The 17,645-nt window shown below is 37.7% G+C and overlaps 2 protein-coding genes across 4 annotated transcripts in view; one reads left to right on the top strand and one right to left on the bottom strand.

Moving 5' to 3' along the window:
• The first annotated feature begins 16 nt into the window (after nucleotides 1-16).
• Nucleotides 17-2,127, top strand: LOC145493128 (small ribosomal subunit protein uS2m-like). The gene is made up of 4 exons (XM_081472529.1): nucleotides 17-94; nucleotides 169-333; nucleotides 694-905; nucleotides 1,272-2,127. Exons 1-4 carry the CDS (start codon nucleotides 43-45, stop codon nucleotides 1,770-1,772), a joined length of 930 nt encoding a protein of 309 aa, XP_081328655.1. The 5' UTR covers nucleotides 17-42; the 3' UTR covers nucleotides 1,773-2,127.
• Nucleotides 2,128-2,986: 859 nt separating this feature from the next.
• The window catches only part of LOC145492946 (potassium channel subfamily T member 1-like), a 34,422-nt gene continuing 19,763 nt past the window's right edge, over nucleotides 2,987-17,645 (bottom strand). For all 3 annotated transcript variants that reach the window (XM_081472337.1, XM_081472327.1, XM_081472331.1), the window contains exons 15-30: nucleotides 17,509-17,617; nucleotides 17,300-17,408; nucleotides 16,382-16,522; nucleotides 14,727-14,980; nucleotides 13,704-13,977; nucleotides 12,870-12,978; nucleotides 11,522-11,697; nucleotides 10,743-10,814; nucleotides 10,395-10,532; nucleotides 9,833-9,983; nucleotides 9,623-9,730; nucleotides 9,098-9,181; nucleotides 8,846-8,959; nucleotides 7,813-7,915; nucleotides 6,616-6,697; nucleotides 2,987-5,391 (exon numbers count right to left, since the gene is read on the bottom strand). In XM_081472337.1, the coding sequence (XP_081328463.1) occupies nucleotides 5,295-5,391; nucleotides 6,616-6,697; nucleotides 7,813-7,915; nucleotides 8,846-8,959; nucleotides 9,098-9,181; nucleotides 9,623-9,730; nucleotides 9,833-9,983; nucleotides 10,395-10,532; nucleotides 10,743-10,814; nucleotides 11,522-11,697; nucleotides 12,870-12,978; nucleotides 13,704-13,977; nucleotides 14,727-14,980; nucleotides 16,382-16,522; nucleotides 17,300-17,408; nucleotides 17,509-17,617 (2,121 nt within the window). In that variant the 3' untranslated portion in view covers nucleotides 2,987-5,294. The remainder of the gene's footprint in view (nucleotides 5,392-6,615; nucleotides 6,698-7,812; nucleotides 7,916-8,845; nucleotides 8,960-9,097; nucleotides 9,182-9,622; nucleotides 9,731-9,832; nucleotides 9,984-10,394; nucleotides 10,533-10,742; nucleotides 10,815-11,521; nucleotides 11,698-12,869; nucleotides 12,979-13,703; nucleotides 13,978-14,726; nucleotides 14,981-16,381; nucleotides 16,523-17,299; nucleotides 17,409-17,508; nucleotides 17,618-17,645) is intronic.

The raw sequence follows: 17,645 nt of genomic DNA, 5'->3' as shown, positions 1-17,645 counted from the left end.
TACTTCAATTTCGTTACATGAAGTAGGTTTCTGGGTTTCAATATGGCGGCGCCACATGGGATGAGAGCAGTTTGGAATTTCTCATCGGTTAGAGGTATGGCGCATTCGTTTTCCAAACAGATGGAGTTCCTAAAGTGCTTAAAAAACGTTCTTCTATTTTTCCTCCAGTAAACCCAATCATCTCAACTCTTTTGGCGCCAGTGACAAGATTGAGACAGGCTTGTTCTATTCATAGTTCTGCCCTTTGCAGTCAGTTGTCGGATAATAATCAGTTTCCGTCAGAAAACCGTCCTCCTGTTGAAGAAAGTGATGTAGTTAAACCAAGTGATGGTGGTAAGATAGTTTCTACATGCCGAAAGGATATATTATTTGGTAAAATATTCATTTTAAGAAGCATTAATATTGTAAACTAATTAAGGTGACTGCCTGCCTGGCTGATCGATCGATCGATTGATTGATTGATTGATCGATCGATCGATCGATTGATTGATTGATTGACTGATTGACAGACTGATTATTTTACTGACTGAGTGACCGACTAAATGACTAATTGTTTGATTGATGGCTCAATTCAAGCATTTAATTTTGCATCTCTGTAGTCAATTTCTACTTGAAAAATAAAATGTAATTTTTTGTAGTCGTACGTATATACGGTAGGCAGGTTGAACCTAACACATCTTCCTTTTCATGCAGATGCTTTTGACGTTCCTAGAGTGGAGAAAATTCTGGAGCATCCAGATTTCTTTGAAGTACACAAACTCTTCACATTGAGAGATCTATTCAATGCCAATGTACAGCTTGGCCATTTTGAAGGCTGTTGGGATCCACTAATGAAGCCTTACCTCTATGGCATAAGAGAACATCATCATATCATTGATCTCAACCAGACGGCAGTGCATTTGAGGGTATGTATATTGTTAACAATTGAATTGATGAGTTGTTTATCATCTGGAATAATCAACCTTTTTTGGTGGGTTAATATTTTGTTTGAGAATGTGTGGTGTGGGGTAGGGGGAAAGGGTGGCAGTATGGTTTGGGGTTGTTGTTATTAAAACATTTTGCGCTTAGAGTGGATTCATTGGTTCCTTTGATGCTCCATGATCTGAGTGATCTTAGATCACTGATCCTGATGTAGATCATCCCACAGGAACACACCCTGACACTCTGATAAGCTTTAATCTTCAAGGCATGGAATTTAAAACAGAAATATGAGTAAGTAACTTATTTGGATTGGGCAGTCATTTATCTATTATCTTCTCATTTATTTTCAGCTGGCTTTGAACGTCCTTGCACACATTGCTTACAGAGGAGGAATAATCTTATTTGTTTCAACACATCCACAGTTTGAGGAATTGACACAGCGAACTGCAAGAGACTGTGGAGAGTACTTCATCACTAGGAAATGGCGGGCAGGAACTTTGACTAATTCTTACATGTTACTGGGAACAACCAAACTCGTTGATCTGATTGTATTTTTGCATTTGCCATCACTTGGAACAAAAACACAGCCAGTGACAGAAGCGGCAATGGCAAATATTCCAACTATTGGTGTAGTGGATAGTGACTGTAATCCTAACCTAATTATGTATCCAATCCCTGGAAATGATGACTCACCATCTGCTGTTGAATTCTACTGTGACTTGTTTAAGAAAGTAGTGTTAAAGGCAAAAGAAGTGAGGAAAGCCAAGAAGGAAGGTAATGAGGAATTGGGTGAAATACAGTTGCAAGAAGAAATTGAAAACCAGGACGAGGAGACTGAATCAAATCTCTGATGCATGTTGCTTCTTCTGAAATGAAATGAACCAACTGCAAAGACAGTGTAGTTACTTTTGTAAGAATCAAGTACAGTTATTTTATTGCTATATAAAGGTTTGTCCAACGCATAGAAACTTTCAATGTTGTGTAATAAAAGGGTTATCATGTTGCAGTACCTTAAAGGTACATGACAGATATTTTGTTATTTACTTGATGGAATCTACTTGAGATCATGGTATGGAAATTGAAACCAAAAATGGCTGTTTTTCTTCACCATTCTTTAGCCATTTGGAAACATGAAATTTCAAATTTCATTGGGTCAGAATCTACGGGAGGTTGGGACCTGGGACTAGTCAAACTATGATGTCAAATCGGCTGTCAAAACAAGAATGTAAGGTCTCTGTAACTAATATGTATTTTTTTACAATTTTGAATCAAAAATTGGAACTACACAAGAGTCTAATTCATGGTATATTTCACTAAATGTTTTTTGTGTCTATTTGTTTCATTTGAAAAATATGTTCACTAACATTCTTGTTTTGAGGTCATTGCCTGACTAGTCCCAGGCCTCCACCTCACACGTCAAGCCCACAGCACTTCTTCAGGAGAGTCCAACACTAACCATGAGCACCAAATCTCCCTTGTCAGTAGCAACATTAAGTGGCAAGGAAAAACCATGGTTACTATCGTATTTCGACCAAGTGCAAATACTACACAACTTAAACACACATTCGCCCTATGTATCACTCTCTAAAAGTTATGATGGTCAACTCCATCACTTCCCAACACAAGAATTTTCACTATTCGATATCTTCAAAAGTGCTTCTCTCAGCCAAGTGAGTAAGAAGCCAAGTGGCTCTATTTCCTTCCAATGTAAGGAACCCCTCTTTTACTTGATGTCACTCTTGACCCTTCAGGTCACTCCCAGTCCTCCCAGATATCAGTATTTGCTGCTGAATTTGACATTTATGCTTGGGACAGAGTCTGATCAATGTTAAAGAAGAATTAAGATTAAATATCAGATACTGCTTTGTGATAGGATTAATTCGTTAGAACTGACACCAGAAGGAGCACAAAACATTTTAACAGTGATAAGGAGGATTTCTTAAAACCTTCTCTGACACAGCCCGTTGCAGGTGTTCAGTTATTTAGGAGAACCGTCATTGCACTGCTCCCCATCTGACAAAAAACCTTGGACAAGCTATAGCTAACACATGACAGTATGTGCTGCATCACAAACCAAATTGCTGCCAATACTATGACTTATCCATGGGGCAAAAATGAATCCAAGCCTCTGATGCCTTCTAGAAGATCCTCTTAAACTGCAGTGATATTCCTCTCTATTTTACATGGGTGTCCCTGTCTCTTTCCCACCCCCTCCCACACCAGTGGCATTGTCTGAACAAACATGTAGAAACAAACATATTCTTTACGGATAATAGAAAGAAGAAGCTTTATTCCATCATCTGAAAGGATTCCATTACTGGCACAAGAATCTGATATAAAACAATTTTCAAAAGTTTAATAAATGGTATTTATTACAAACATAGTCACCAGAACTACTGGTAGTCATAACTCTGTTAAATCTAATATATTAATTTAGATTCTAAAAATTTGTAAACGTTTATCAAAAGCAACAACTTAACAACATTTTCTGCCGACCAGTGACTAATCAAGAACCGAGAGTCAAGTGTACTCTTGATATATAACAACATTAACAAAAAGGATATTTTGGACACAATTTAAGAGGGAATCCACCAGAAGCTCAAGTAATAGCTGGACAAAAACTTAGTACCAACATTATTTACATTGTATTGCAACCTTCCACGCGATTGTTTTAAATATCTTCTCCAAAGAAATCATTTCTAGCCACACCAAATGTTGAAAATGAATTTTGAAGTTCATATAAAACACTCGAAAGTACTGGTGAAATAACACCAGTACTGGACCTAAACCTGTGTTTGCACAATTTCACTGAACTTTGAAACTTATTTCGTCGACTTCCCATGGGAAATTGTTTTAGGTGTTATTTCAGGCAAATAATTATTGATATATTTAGCTTTTAGAAAATGCAAAAAGGACTCTATTATACTTAAAATTATTCTGGTACAAGGTTTTTGTCCACAAAAGTTGAAATCGCTCGATTTCCTATTGGATTTTGTCTTAAATTACCATTATAGGCTTATAACTCAAATAGAAGCTACTTGCAGACCACCATGTGCTGACAAACGTGACTCCCAAAATTGTTCTGAATACTGCCTTGAACCTATATAGGACAGTCCAACATTCCAAATGCAGAACAAGAATTTTTTAAAGGTTTTAGTCATTCACTAGGTGGGTATAATAACATGAAATTAATTGGCATGCTATCACAAAAACCTCTATCTCTGACATTAGTCCTAACCTTTTTCCTACAAAACCCTTGCTACTCTCTTATAAAGGACTACACAATCATTTTCTTACTGAGTTTCAGACACAACCTGAGGAAACAGCTCCCATTTTGCAAACATTGCATATTTACAACACGATAATTCTTTCAACACATCTAAAGATAAATTTGTACAGATATAGCTGCTCCAGAGTAACCTGGATATAAAATTAATAGCCACATAACATGTGCAGACAGTTAATATATACACAATGCAACAAATATTAACTATTGATGGTAGGACAAAACTTTGACAGCATTACCTATGTTTGCCAGCAAGCAAATTAGTTTAAAAATAATTGCAGTAAAATTGACAAATCCCACAAATCTAAGTCATATTTCTCTGCAAATTACAAATAAGTTGTCACATTGTGGCATGACTTTGCTCATTTCCCACAAGATGTGCTAAATTTAGCACATTACAGCATAACAATTAAAATAATAAAGCAGAATTAAATAAAATAAGCTTTTAAGATGACATTCTTAACAACATCTTAAATTATTAGACAACAGTTGTGGCAAGACTGAGAATGACCTATAATGTCATTTATTTACCAAGTGAAAAAATTCACATAATTTCTTGGACAATATTCTTTTTGTTTGTGAAGCACACAAAATCTGGTCTTAAACTACAACTATTATAGCACTAAAACTTCACTTTTTTGTAGTTTCATTTCACTGCAGGTTTGTGATTACAACTACAAAATTAGTAGTCTGAATCTCTATTTAAATATCTCTCATAATCTCAGTATCTGTTTTATAAAATTTTGTTTTCTGCTCTGTCAACTTGACACTATAATTAAAACTGCCATAGTTCAGAATCCATTTCTGGAATACACTTGCTTGGCAATCGCATGCATCTAAGCGTATTACAAACATTGGAGATTGTAAGCATCTTCGTTCAAAAACACGGTCTCCCCAGCCTGATTAATACACAAAAACAGAGGGCAAGACCACAGAAATGTTTTTTGATGCGGTTGCTCTAGCTGTTTATCAACCACACATCTCTCAGCGATTGTTTCAGGTGGGAATATCAGCACTTGTCATGATTCGATCCTTATTCAAGGAACCCACAGCAGAGCAGCTCTTCTCTTCAATACTACCAATCTTGTCACAGATTTGTACTGGGCAAGTTTTCACTCATGTCTGGATCAGTTGGTTCTTCCTCTGTATCTGATGTGTGTGTGTTACATGGACAAATCAGGTAACTAAACAAAACATTAAAGACATCATCAATGTTGTCAAAACAAAGTTGCTAAACTTGAATCTCCCAGCCTCGAGATCAGATTACGCAGTAAATTTGAAAATATGTCATCACTACCTATTACAGCAACAAAACACTGTCTACAAGGCCTCTGAAATGAAATGTCAGCTTAAGGTGATTCCTCAGATATAAAAGTTACTGAACAATTTTCTTGAAACTTTCCCTGAATGTTCCCTACCAAGCACTGACATTTCAAAATAAAAAATAAAAAGGATAGGTCACCATACTTGCTTAAGAGATGATGGGCCAATCTTATCCCATTTATACCTAATCACACACGTTATTTCATCAGTTCAAAATACATTTTGCAGTAGCTGCAAGCAAAGGTTATTAAAGCAATACTTGAAAAAACCTTGATAGGCAGAAAGTCTCAGGTACTTGGAAAAATGTAATATATAATTTATGGAAAAATCACACAATTCTAAATGACACTGACTGAAAACGATCCTCTAATCGTTGTTTTAGAGGTCATAACTTGCATTCTCAAGTAACGGTTTTGTGCACTCTTTTAGCTATATCTTTTTTACCCTTCCGAGCAATTTTTTCTTAATTTTTAACTTAAAAAGGATAATTTTTACACCAAAATTACTTATGTAATAAAAATATAGGTCACCATGCTAGTTTGAGAGAAAACAAGCATTTATTTCACCATCGAGCTTAGCTTGAGAGAAATCGCTTATGCTGTGTACATGCATGTGCTCATGTGCATGCAGTAAAGACGCAAAAATCATGTGCAGTAGGGATCTGCAAAGCAATACTGAGGAATCACCTTAACCTTTATATAGGAGGATGATCTTATTATATGTGCTATAAAAACATAATCGGCAAAAATAAGGTTTGTCTAACAAAGTCTAACCCCTAACATAATCCTTCATGGGAGGTGTGTTGCTCTGCCTGGCAGTCAGAACCCTGGACAAGCTAGGAAGAATACAGTATACCTATGGTGAGCCTGCAGAGGGCCATTCATCGGCCTCTCACACTCAATCTCCAACTACAGAAACCAACAACCAACAGGCCTCATGGTCCCATGAAGATAATGATGATGATGACGACGATGACAATAGGGAAAATTAAAGAGACACTACCACAGTGATCCTATATTTTACATGTTCTCAATAGTGCAACTTCAATATCCAAGAGGAACAAAGAGAAGACAACTGTCGCTTACATGATATCACCTTCTTGTAACTCAAATTCTGGATTAGGGTTAACTATCACATAGGAATTGCCTGATCTGTGGGTCATGTCAGCTGCAAAAATAGAATATAACAACCTTTACAATGAAAATACATTCAATTAATCAAGGCTAGTCAACTTAAGATTGACATTCACATACCAATACAAAATTTGTCCGATTGCAAGTTTTCAGTAGTCTGCAATGCAGATGCTCTTTAGGCTCATTACACAATCTTTCCTTGTGGCACATGACAAACTACCAGTAGTCCAAAAAGCGTCTGGACAATATATATCCACAAGCTTTCTTTAATTTACTCTTTTTGATCAACAACACAATTGTCATGATTGACTCGCTTGTTGTTCCCATCATTTGTTGACTATAAAGATGTCAAGTTAATTTTTTCAAAAGAAAGTGGGTAAGGTTAAGTCTGCATACAAGCCTATGGCCAGTGGCCCATCAGGCTGGCACCTATCTCAGGTTTCTGTAGCATGAAGCAACTAGGAGTATTTCAACTCCCCCCTGGATGAGATACTAGTCCACGCAGGGCTACCCCCAGCATTAAGTTTGCCGGTACCCATTTATACACCTGGGTGGAGAGAAGCACTGTGAGAGTTAAGTGCCTTGCCCAAGAACACAACACAATGTCCCTGGCCAGGGCTCAAACCCAGACTGCTTGATCCAGAGACGAGTGCACTAACCTGATGAGGCCACCGTGCCTCCCTTTTCAAGAAAGTAAATTAGAAATAACAAGTACTTTATAAAAAATGGGACATTGTGCATTAAATGTAAAAAATTGTATAGGATTACTCAAATCATGGAAAAGTATACAGTCAAGTATATACAGCTAGCTTTATATAATAAGTTGAATTATTCTCACATTTTGATTAGTTCTTACTTATCATTTATTGGAGGACAGATGCACAAATGAAGTTATTAACAATCATTTTTTTTTTTATAATTTATATAAAACAAATAGCTTCCATGTTGCCATGCATCTGTTCAGCAACAGATCACAGAAAACTTTAAACTGTGGTAAGAACATATTAAGAGGTCACTAACAGCTCCTGTGCCACTTCTTTGTTCTTACCACATTTTGACATAATCTGTGATCTATTATACAGCAACATGGAATCTATTTGTTAAATATACAACACATCGGATTCCTGCATAAAGTTCAGTCTAACTCACGAGTGCCAATGATATCTAGAGTTTTCATTCTGTGTTCTATGATGTCCGAGATGTCACGAATCTCTTTCTTTCTTCTCTTAGGAAAAGCATCTGTGAAGTCCTCCTATGAGAACACAAAAAGGAGTGAGAAGAGTTTTGAAAACAGCTAATAAAATTTATTGTTGATTCATTCAGGTATAGAGAACTTTTGCAGATAAAACTGAATACAGAAGAGCATTTGCATGCTTTGCTGCAGATGCACAACATGACAGAAATATGGCGCAAAATTACGACTAACATTACATTTGGTGCATGAAGATTTGGTATTTGATTAAAACCAGTTTGTAATGTACAGTCTGCAGCGTGGTTCAAGGGCCTGGATCCACAAAGCCCTCCCAGGTTTAAGTTTTATGCTAAGTCAAATGGATTATTGACTAAGCTTGATCGGTCAAGATGACTGGTTATTGACCAAGTTCTGGTTTTTGCATGTTCATGGACCAAGACATAGTTGAGGTCCATAAACACAAAAAAACACAGTTAATATCCAGTCACCTTGACCACATCAAGCTTGCTCAATAAAAGGATTTATTATAGGCATAAAGAACATTTTCTGGTAGAACAAAGAGGGTAATCCCATGTGGCAAGATAGCCACATATTGCCTCCTTGGGCAGCCAATCAGTACAGGATTTGATTTATCTTACCCTCTCACAGAGCAAGCATTATTCTGAAAAAGTTCATTGTAAAGAAACAGTCCTTACAAGGATGTATCTTTACTTAGGGGAGCTTTGTAAATCTGGCCCCAAATTCGTATTGACATGACCGCATGATTTGAAACTGCCAGACAATTCGGATATGGGAGGCACTTAAATTGAAAACCACACTGGATGTTCATTTTAACCAGTTCATGGAAATAACAAGTACCGGTATCAGTACACAACACACTGACTTTCGGAACCAAGCAAGTTTGTTCACCTGGAATTCCAGTGTGCAAGAAGAGAACAACAGAGTTGCAACAAGTCAATCAAAAATGAAGCATAAATTATGTCTCCTCACCTCTGGAACATGTGATCGATAGATGCCAATAGGAATTGCACCAGTGGTTGAGCAAAGTCGTTGGAAAAGCCTTCCATAAGTTTCAATCCAAATGTAATCCTCAGTTACCTTCCGCTAATATATGCAAAATGTTTAATGCAATATTATTATAAAAATATATAATATTTACGAGTAATCTTAAAGTAAAACACTTGTTATAATCTTATTGAACTTCTTTTTATGTAAAAACATGGAGATATGTCGTTTCCTTACTGAAGAGAGATATCCTGATCCTGGAGACTGTTCACAGCCTAACAGCAGTCTGACCAGGTAAATCATGTACTCCTTTACAAATGCCTACAAGAACAACAACATTGAGCATCACAACTTAACAATGGCTCAAACAGTCAGGACCCACAGTGGGGGCACCTGCATGGAGATTCTGCCAGGTTCTCAACTCCTATCAGCCTGACTGCCCAATTAGCTGCTGGTTACGCTCCTTCAAATTATATTCCCATACAAATGACACCTTTGAAATTAATGATTTGAAAGGTCATTTTGACTACTAGTATTTAAATAGTACTTTCTCAAACTCATTTTAGTTTCAATTGAGAATGTACCAAGTTTGACCAAATTTCCAGACAACTCAAAGTTCGTCAAAAATTCTCTCCTACACAAAGTATTTTCACCTCCCTTCTAGGTGTTTGGTGGGCTGGTCAAACAAGGTCTTTCATGTTTGATATACTACATCAAAATAGGTTTATGTATGTAGTGATTTAGGTCAAATTGAACAATTACCTGATAGAGCAGAGTATCAAGCATGCTCATACTGAACACGTGACCAGCAGCAAAAGGCTCGCGGAACATGTAGTTGAGGTGGTCCTTGTTCTGCTGTTTGATTCTCCTCTAAATTGAAAAGAGAATTGAATTACCAGTTGTTATAGCAGATTAGGGAAAACTTATAAAAATTACCCTGAGTGCACTTAACAACTGATTTACTGTCCACACCTTAACACTCTCTCTGAAGCTTCGTGTTTTAAAACTGGCCAATGATTCACTTTGCAGTCCAGGAGGAAGAGCCATGTCAGCATTAAACTTCATAAAGCGCATGTTGGAGGCATGTGTCAGCTCCACAATCAGAGTCGCTCTTGGAAAGCATCTGACAAACACAGATTGAACAAATTGTGAAAGACTTCAGGAAATATTCTTAATATTCAGAGTGATGAGGGAAGTTAAGCTTTGGTTACAAGACAAGCTTTAGAGAGCATTGAAGGAAGTGAAGCTGAGCTAATAAAAAACATGTGTACAATGGCCAGTTCCCTCTATGAGATGTTCCTGCAGGGAATTATGGCAGTTGTATTCATCAAAACAAATATCCAGTCCAAGATGATGAATACAACTACCATGAGTCCCTGCAGGCGCATCTCACAGAGGGAATCAGCCACTACTGAAAAGCAGCAGCTGCTTTGTACTGGAAAGAGTTGGAACTCATTTCAACAGAAACAGAAACAGGGACAATTTCAGCTTTGTGTGCCTTACAAGCTAGGCTTAGCTGAATTGAGCATTTTACCTGTAGATACTCTGTACATCTACTATGGTGCTAGCATCTGCCATGTGTTCTTCATCATACATCTGACCATGACACCGATGGCCTACCACCACTATGCTGTCAGCATGTAGACAACCAGCTTTGAGAAGATCATCTAGACTGCAAGAAATGATCATTTAGAAATTTATCACTTTTGATCAGAGACTAACTTTCATGAAACATCAAAGTAAGTGGTTAAAATGGTAAACAGTTGAATAGGTAGTCAAAGATCATTTATGAAAGAATGTGGGAAGGAAATGATTTTTGATGAAGCAGTTACCTTCTACTGAAACTAAACAAACAACCTTGAAGCAAATAGTCATTCCCTACCTGTTTATAGTTCCTATCATATAATACACCATGGGAAAGTGGCAAACTGCCATCAAGAAATCTTCATTGGGTCTGCAATAACCAAATACAAGATTGAGAAGTTCTTTGAAGATATGTGTACATTGATTCATCACAAAAAAACATGAAACAGAAAAACATGAAAAAGGGCACACTAGAAATGTTCTATCCAACAGTCCAAGGCTGAAAAAAGGTTTTTCCTCCAGGGGTATCAATTGGTTTAGATTCAGGTACACCTGGAATATGTAAGTCTAATTGAGGAAATCAGGCCACATTTTGAAAGGGTAATTTCCAGGTGTATTCTGAGCCAGGCACCACTGTATACCTCAGTCTAATATTACCCTGTATGCAGTTTGTGTGAGTATGCTGTATATTTGGCGTTTTGTACAGTTTACCTGGTACCTTAAGTACCATGGGCCTGTAATGTACACCAAGGGTTACATCTAGATATATGTGGCCCTCTGCATACATTAGGGGACTTAAGATTTGAATACGAGTACGAGATCAAGTACAAGAATGACTTTTCAATTCTTGTTTATCATATCACATACCCATCTCATCCCATGAGCTACCCTCTCTACCTAAAACCAGCATGAAGAGCGGCAGATCTGGAAACGTCACTGGTTCAAAATTTGAAAATCGTACTCATACTGTGTTTATCTCACACTCGTAGGCCATTCTAAAGGTCTGTAATATCTGCTTATAGTGCTAGGCATAAAAAAAATTACCACATTTTCTGTCTGTCATTAGTTGTTACTTACTCTTCTTTTAGAAGCAGCACAATAGGTTTAAGGGTGCACTTAGGGCGCTGGTAAGCTCTCAAAGGAAGAATAAAGTTGTACAATCCAGCTTCTGCTACAGGAGATGCCACAATGATAGCTCCATGCTGCCTCTGGTGTAATCTTGCACTGTCATTTAGATCTCTGTCTAAACAGGCCTGACAAAGAAAGTTGAACATGTAATTTGTGATAATCAGTATTGACATAAATTAATATTTTGTCAACACGGATTAGAGAAGTGGGTGCAAGGGTAGTATGCGAGGTATGCAAAGTATGCATTTGTAAAAAGAGATGGTTGAGAAACTTAAGACATTGTGCAGTCAGCCTTGCCACTAGCACTTTTACAAAAGGTTTACTTTTATTGTGTAATTAGCACTATCTGATTTGTTTTTCATTCTGTTGTTTATATATCAACCTTAAAACCCCAAAGGTGGCACCACTGCATTTGGTTGGGGGTAAACTGTCCCTATTTTTCCCAACAAGAGTTTTTTGGGGTTTATGTGTCCAGCTTTGACACATGTAAGATGTTACTTGATGTATCAACAACTTTGTTGTAGGCTTATTGTCACAATTACAACATATCTTGGGCCTGGCTGACCAACGCGCCCATGTCTCAACCTTTGAGTGTGTTCGGTTGTGTAGTGAAGGCAAAATAGTTCATGTGAATTGCAATTTACCACCCTCTAGTACAGTAAAGAGAACAGGGAGTAGGCACAAGTTACTCAAACTCTCAAAACTGTACGATGGATTGCATGTACATCATCAAGGGCTGAGCAAGATTATGTCAACCAGGGAAGCATACACTTCAAGTTATTTACAAAAAGTTCATACATATGCAAAATCGTTCTTTTTAAGGTCATTCCCCAGTATTGCATTGCGCATCCCTACTGCGCATAATTTCACGCGTGATTAGCGCACACGCATTAAAAAATGGCGGCTTTTTCTTTACGGCTGGACTTCGCCATAGAGGTAAATCATCATTTTCTCGCAAATGAGTATGGTGACCTATCATTTTTTTCTGTTGTTTTGAATTGAGTAATGAATTTCTCTGCATAAAATAAATATGGACCAATTCTCAGTGTAGAACAAAACTCAGTCGTTGGAAACGTGAATTTCGCAAGCAATCGTGACTACAATCATGGTGTTATTATAAGGATTTATTGGGTAGAAACAAGGTACCGTTGCTCCTAAACGAACATGGGGACCCCTCATTTTTATTTCAAAATTTAAGTTCCTATAATATAAACAATCAATAAGCAAACTTCCACAAAAATCTAAGTGCAGGTTCTATTTCAGTGGAATGACCTTAAGTGTTAACCACATAACTCACCTCATTCCTAAGTCCCAAACAACAACACTTTTTAGGAGTCTTCAGGAGGTGGCATCTTATAGGTGTGCGCCCAATATACAATGAGCATGGTGGGACTCCTACCACGTAACTGTCGCAATCACAAAATACACAATTCTTGTTAATTTATTTATCAGACTGCTGCAAATGACTACGAAAAAGATGTAAGCCCTGAAAGGTAAGGTGTGGTGCAATTCTTAGGATAGGAAGAGCCAGATGACTCAGCTATACCGGCACTGTTCAACTCTTCTGGTTTCTGCAGATTGTTAAAGTATTGCTCATCTCTGAGGATGAGTTACCAATCTGTTGCATTTTTGAAGGCTGCCCTAACAGTTTGCTGGTAACCATTTACACTGTGTCATTTCAGAAAATATCCATACCCCTCCCACAGAGGTTTTTCTAGTTTGACCCCCCTCCCCCATCCCACTTGCCCAATTCCTCTGGAAAGTGTACTTTTAGTTCATACTTTCCTTTTAAAAGTTTGTTATTTGAGATCCTGCTTCCCCTTGGAATTTCCAGTTACCCTCCTTGGGCTGGTATGGATGTTTTCTAGAAGCACACATTACTGGATTGAAAGGGACAAGTGTCTGCCTTTCACGGGCATTGTGCAGCACTTAAGTCCCCTTTGGAACAGAAAATTGTTTGTTATTCTTGACATAAAACACATGAAACTGAGACATGAAACCTTTGACCTTTGTCCTTTATTGTGCCCATTGCACCAATGCAAGTTTACCTCTTTAAGAAAACAAGGACGAGTTATCTGCTAACCTTTGTTAAATACTATGATAATCTTTGTAGCTATAAAATAATGCATACTTAGGAATTCTACTTGTGTCATCAAGAAAATCGAGCTCTTGTTCAGAAGCTTCTCCTTCCTCAGAATCTGATTCATTGGGTACATACACGGAGTTTGACGATCGTCTAGAATCCGCTATATCAAAATTAACTTCCTTAGTCCCTCTCGAAACTTTCCTCTCAGGAGATCCCTGATCACGCCCTGGTTTGAGAGTTGAGGAAGGCATGACTTTTTCATGAGAGGTTGTGTGTCCAACACCATTTGCAGGAGCTTCATCTAAGTACCTGAGGCCAACTAAATTGGTAGGTAAACATACAACATGAATTAAAAGTACATAGACTAAAAGTGAGTGGTTCTCATTTGGACTACCAAATTCAATACAAAAAGTGGTAGGTGACTCGAAGAGAAAAAGGAGACTGACTAGGGCCAGTCATACTATGGAGAGAATATTTACGGGTGAACATTTAAGATTGAAACCCCTTTTCAGGTGGCACCAAATCTAACATCTACAGAAACATCAGCTGAAGGGCTGACGACAGGTAAATTCTTTAAATTTGTCAGCCATTTAAAAATTTGTTTTCTTGGTAAATGGTAAGCAGCATTTGGCAAGAAAAGGCTTGGGACAAATTTGCACTTGTGCCACTTTTTCACACACACTAAACAAACAGTTGCACACAAATGCAACTACCCTGGCCCAGCCCCTCCACCCACCCACCCACAACGTGTGCCTGCAGTTTCTCCTGAGTTTCAACATTGTATTGCGTGGGGGAGTGGAGAACAGCAATGCAATATTAAAAGGATAGCAGTACTTTTTCAAACTTCCATTGTAAAACCAGTTAATCCATGGCATTACATCAGTGTCCCAAGGACGTTTGTCCACTACTGCAGGTAACTTACCAAACCCCTCCCTACATGACTTGGAAAATTCACTGCCTAATAACTTAGAAAACCCCGACTTCCAACTGTGCTTACTTCTTTTACAGTTACTACTACACTCAATTATTAAAAAAAAAAATTTCTGAATTACAGAGTAAGTGTTATACCTGGTTCAGGTCTTAGTTCAAGAGCTACAGAGCTTGCAGTGATAAAGGAGTCATTTTTTTGACGAAAGCTACCCTTAAACAAGCCAACTGGCTCTTTTGGCTCCTTGTAGGCTTTGAATGCAGTGTCTTCTTCACTTGAGATTGCAATGTAGAAGCAACGATCCTCATAGTTCATCACATGTGAGGGCCCAGGGTTTAACATAATGCGTTTATTTTTCCCCACTGGACGAACTGCAAAGAGTGTCACTCCATACCTAATGAACAACAATACATAGAGTAATATGAGCACTACATAAAACTTTCCAAGTGTAGTTTTCAAGTGGTAACTAAAGTACATCAGACATGATATGTGTTATCAATGGTCAACTTTATGGTCACTATCTTCATATTGTGGGGAACCTCGACAAAAATGCCACAAGCCAACATGCAATGAGTCTTTCGATGGTAGCAGTAGTTTCCTGTCCCTGCTACTAATCCAAGTTAAGTGCTGGTAGTTGTGTGCCACCAGCCTCATGACAACTTTTTCTCCAAACAATATGTGCTGGGCTTATATTAACTTATTATTAAAAACTTAATTAAGTAATTATCAATTCATTACATTCTGAGGGTGGGTGATTACTGCTAGTGAAAGTTTGCAGGGCCTTACAAGTTAGTCTGATGAGACCTTGCATCCACAAAATTTCAAGATACAATACAAAAACTGCAAGATAAGTTAGCAAAGTTCTCTCGACAACTCTGATGACAATGACAATGTTACTAATGAAGCCATAAAATAACGATGAGTTTTAATGGCACCTTAAAGGTATTGTTTAATGGCTTGGCACATGTGCAGACTGATATAACATTTGCATATTCCAGTTCTTTGTTTAAGAAACAATTAGAAGCAAGCTGATCATTATTGTGGAACATTTCACTTTGAATAGTACTCTGCTGTCATCCAAGAAAATCTGGTGAAAGATGTGATATTTCTCATAATCAGAAATGTCACATTTAGAATTCCGTTTTTATGATCTGACTGGTCATGCTCACTCAATTTTATTGTTTATGACCCAATTCAAAGTAACTATGGATCACTTGCACATAAGCCCACACAATATCCTTTAAGACAAAGTTTGATACTAAAATCAACACTCTCTGTAAAAATATGTTGACATCTGCCACAAAATTTAGGGAACAGTCAATTCTGCTTGCAAGAACTATTATCTATGACTACTGAACTACATATGGTCACTAAAAGAATGACAAAAATGACTTGATGCTCATGTCATAGCTTGCACATAGCCACCTGGTTAGCTCAGTTAATAGAGCATCAGTCTGCTGTGTGGGAGGTCAAGGGTTCCAGTGCTGCCTTTGTAATTACATCTGCAAATGGTTAGACGTTCAAGTCTTCTCAGATAGGGACTATAAGCCATAGGCTTTGTCTCCTGCATCTTCACTGTAACATGGTTAGCAGGGAATGTTAAAGAACCCACACACTTATCGAAACAAGTAGGGCATGTAATTTCTGGTGTTGTAGTCTGGCCTTGTCTCACGGGTTGGTGCGTTACATAGGGTAAACCTCATTGCACCTTTCCCCCTTGGACAGAATTGTCCAAGAAAAATTACTACGACTATAACATGCACCAAACCAAGCAATGAATCAATTTTCAACTTACTTCTTGTGTGCATGGAAGGCAGCATATGCGAATGTCTTGTAAGCATGTGGTCTGAAGATCTCACTTTTACCTAACTGAATGTCATATATTTCATTTCCTGCACACTTGCCATAAATATCATGCCAATCCTCTGATCCACTCCTGAAGAACAACATCATACAACAGATGTAAGTAAGTAAATAATATGCTTTTGTTGAAACAGACCCATAATGATTTTATCATTTCAATATCTTGGCATGTTTGAACACTGGGTCATGTTATTATTTTCTAATGAAACTCCTGTGCTTTGTGCACTTCAGTGGAGTGAACAAATTATGAACATAATTAAAGAGCACTCTGAAATATATCATTAAATATCCCTCCTCTGGGTTAGCTGTAAGTTAGCACGTATCGAACAACAGGTCCGCTGTAGGAGATTATCGGTATAATTAACTTTAGTTGGTGAGGAATTGGACCTAACTTTTCACAATGTACCATAAATGAGCCAGTACTATCTAGTCTCTTTTAGCACTGTTGGCATTGGTGGTGGAGATCTTTGAGGAGTTTGTAAGATCTATAAAAAACCTACCAAAGATCCTTAAAGATAGAGATCTTTCAAGGATTCCTTAAAGGTCTCTGAAATATCTTGCAAGGATCCTTAAATCAAAGATCTTTTATAGATCTTTCCAAATCTTGGCAAAATGTTTGGGCTGAATCTTTGACAATCCTTGAAGAGCCTTAGGATCTTGGTCCAGATCTTTGAAGATCCTGGCAAAAATTGTAAAGATCCTTAAAGATCTTAACCAGGATCTTTGAGGATCTTGATTAAGATCCGTGACAAGACCATAATAAAGATCCTCAAGGATTCTTGAGGATCCTTACTAGGGCTTTGCCCGGCATTACAAATTACCATGCTAAGTTGCTTGCAGGATAACTTACTGCTCATGAAGAGTGTGGAGAAGAAGAGTGAAAAAAGTTGAGATTCCTGGACATACACAGTTACTAGCCAGCAGTGCATGTTTGACCTCATCCTCGCAGACTACATGCTCTGAAAACAATAACAACAATAATATTATAAATACATTACCAGTACTTTCAAAAAATCTGACACTTCAACTCTAGCAAGACCAAAATTCTACTTTTCTTACCTGCGAAGCTAACATGGAACTTGTTCTCTGGCTTAAGGATCTGCACATATAGAGGTGTGGCTGGTGCAAAGTCTTGGATGGCCCAGGTCCTCAAAATGGTGTGCTTGTCCTAAAACCAATATAATTATACCAAGGTG

The sequence above is a fragment of the Orbicella franksi genome, chromosome 1, assembly GCF_964199315.1.
Source record: "Orbicella franksi chromosome 1, jaOrbFran1.1, whole genome shotgun sequence".
Lineage (NCBI taxonomy): Eukaryota > Metazoa > Cnidaria > Anthozoa > Scleractinia > Merulinidae > Orbicella > Orbicella franksi.
The sequence above is the reverse complement of the archived record's forward strand: the minus strand, read 5'-3'. Positions and strand labels throughout refer to the sequence as shown.

What these genes read in the sequence shown, in the direction of transcription:
- LOC145493128 (XM_081472529.1), top strand. Translation starts at nt 43, where the DNA reads ATGGCGGCGCCACATGGGATGAGAGCAGTTTGGAATTTCTCATCGGTT. An exon ending in GAATTTCTCATCGGTTAGAG is followed by an intron (nt 95 to 168) that starts GTATGGCGCATT and finishes TTTTTCCTCCAG; the next exon opens with TAAACCCAATCATCTCAACT. An exon ending in AGTTAAACCAAGTGATGGTG is followed by an intron (nt 334 to 693) that starts GTAAGATAGTTT and finishes CTTTTCATGCAG; the next exon opens with ATGCTTTTGACGTTCCTAGA.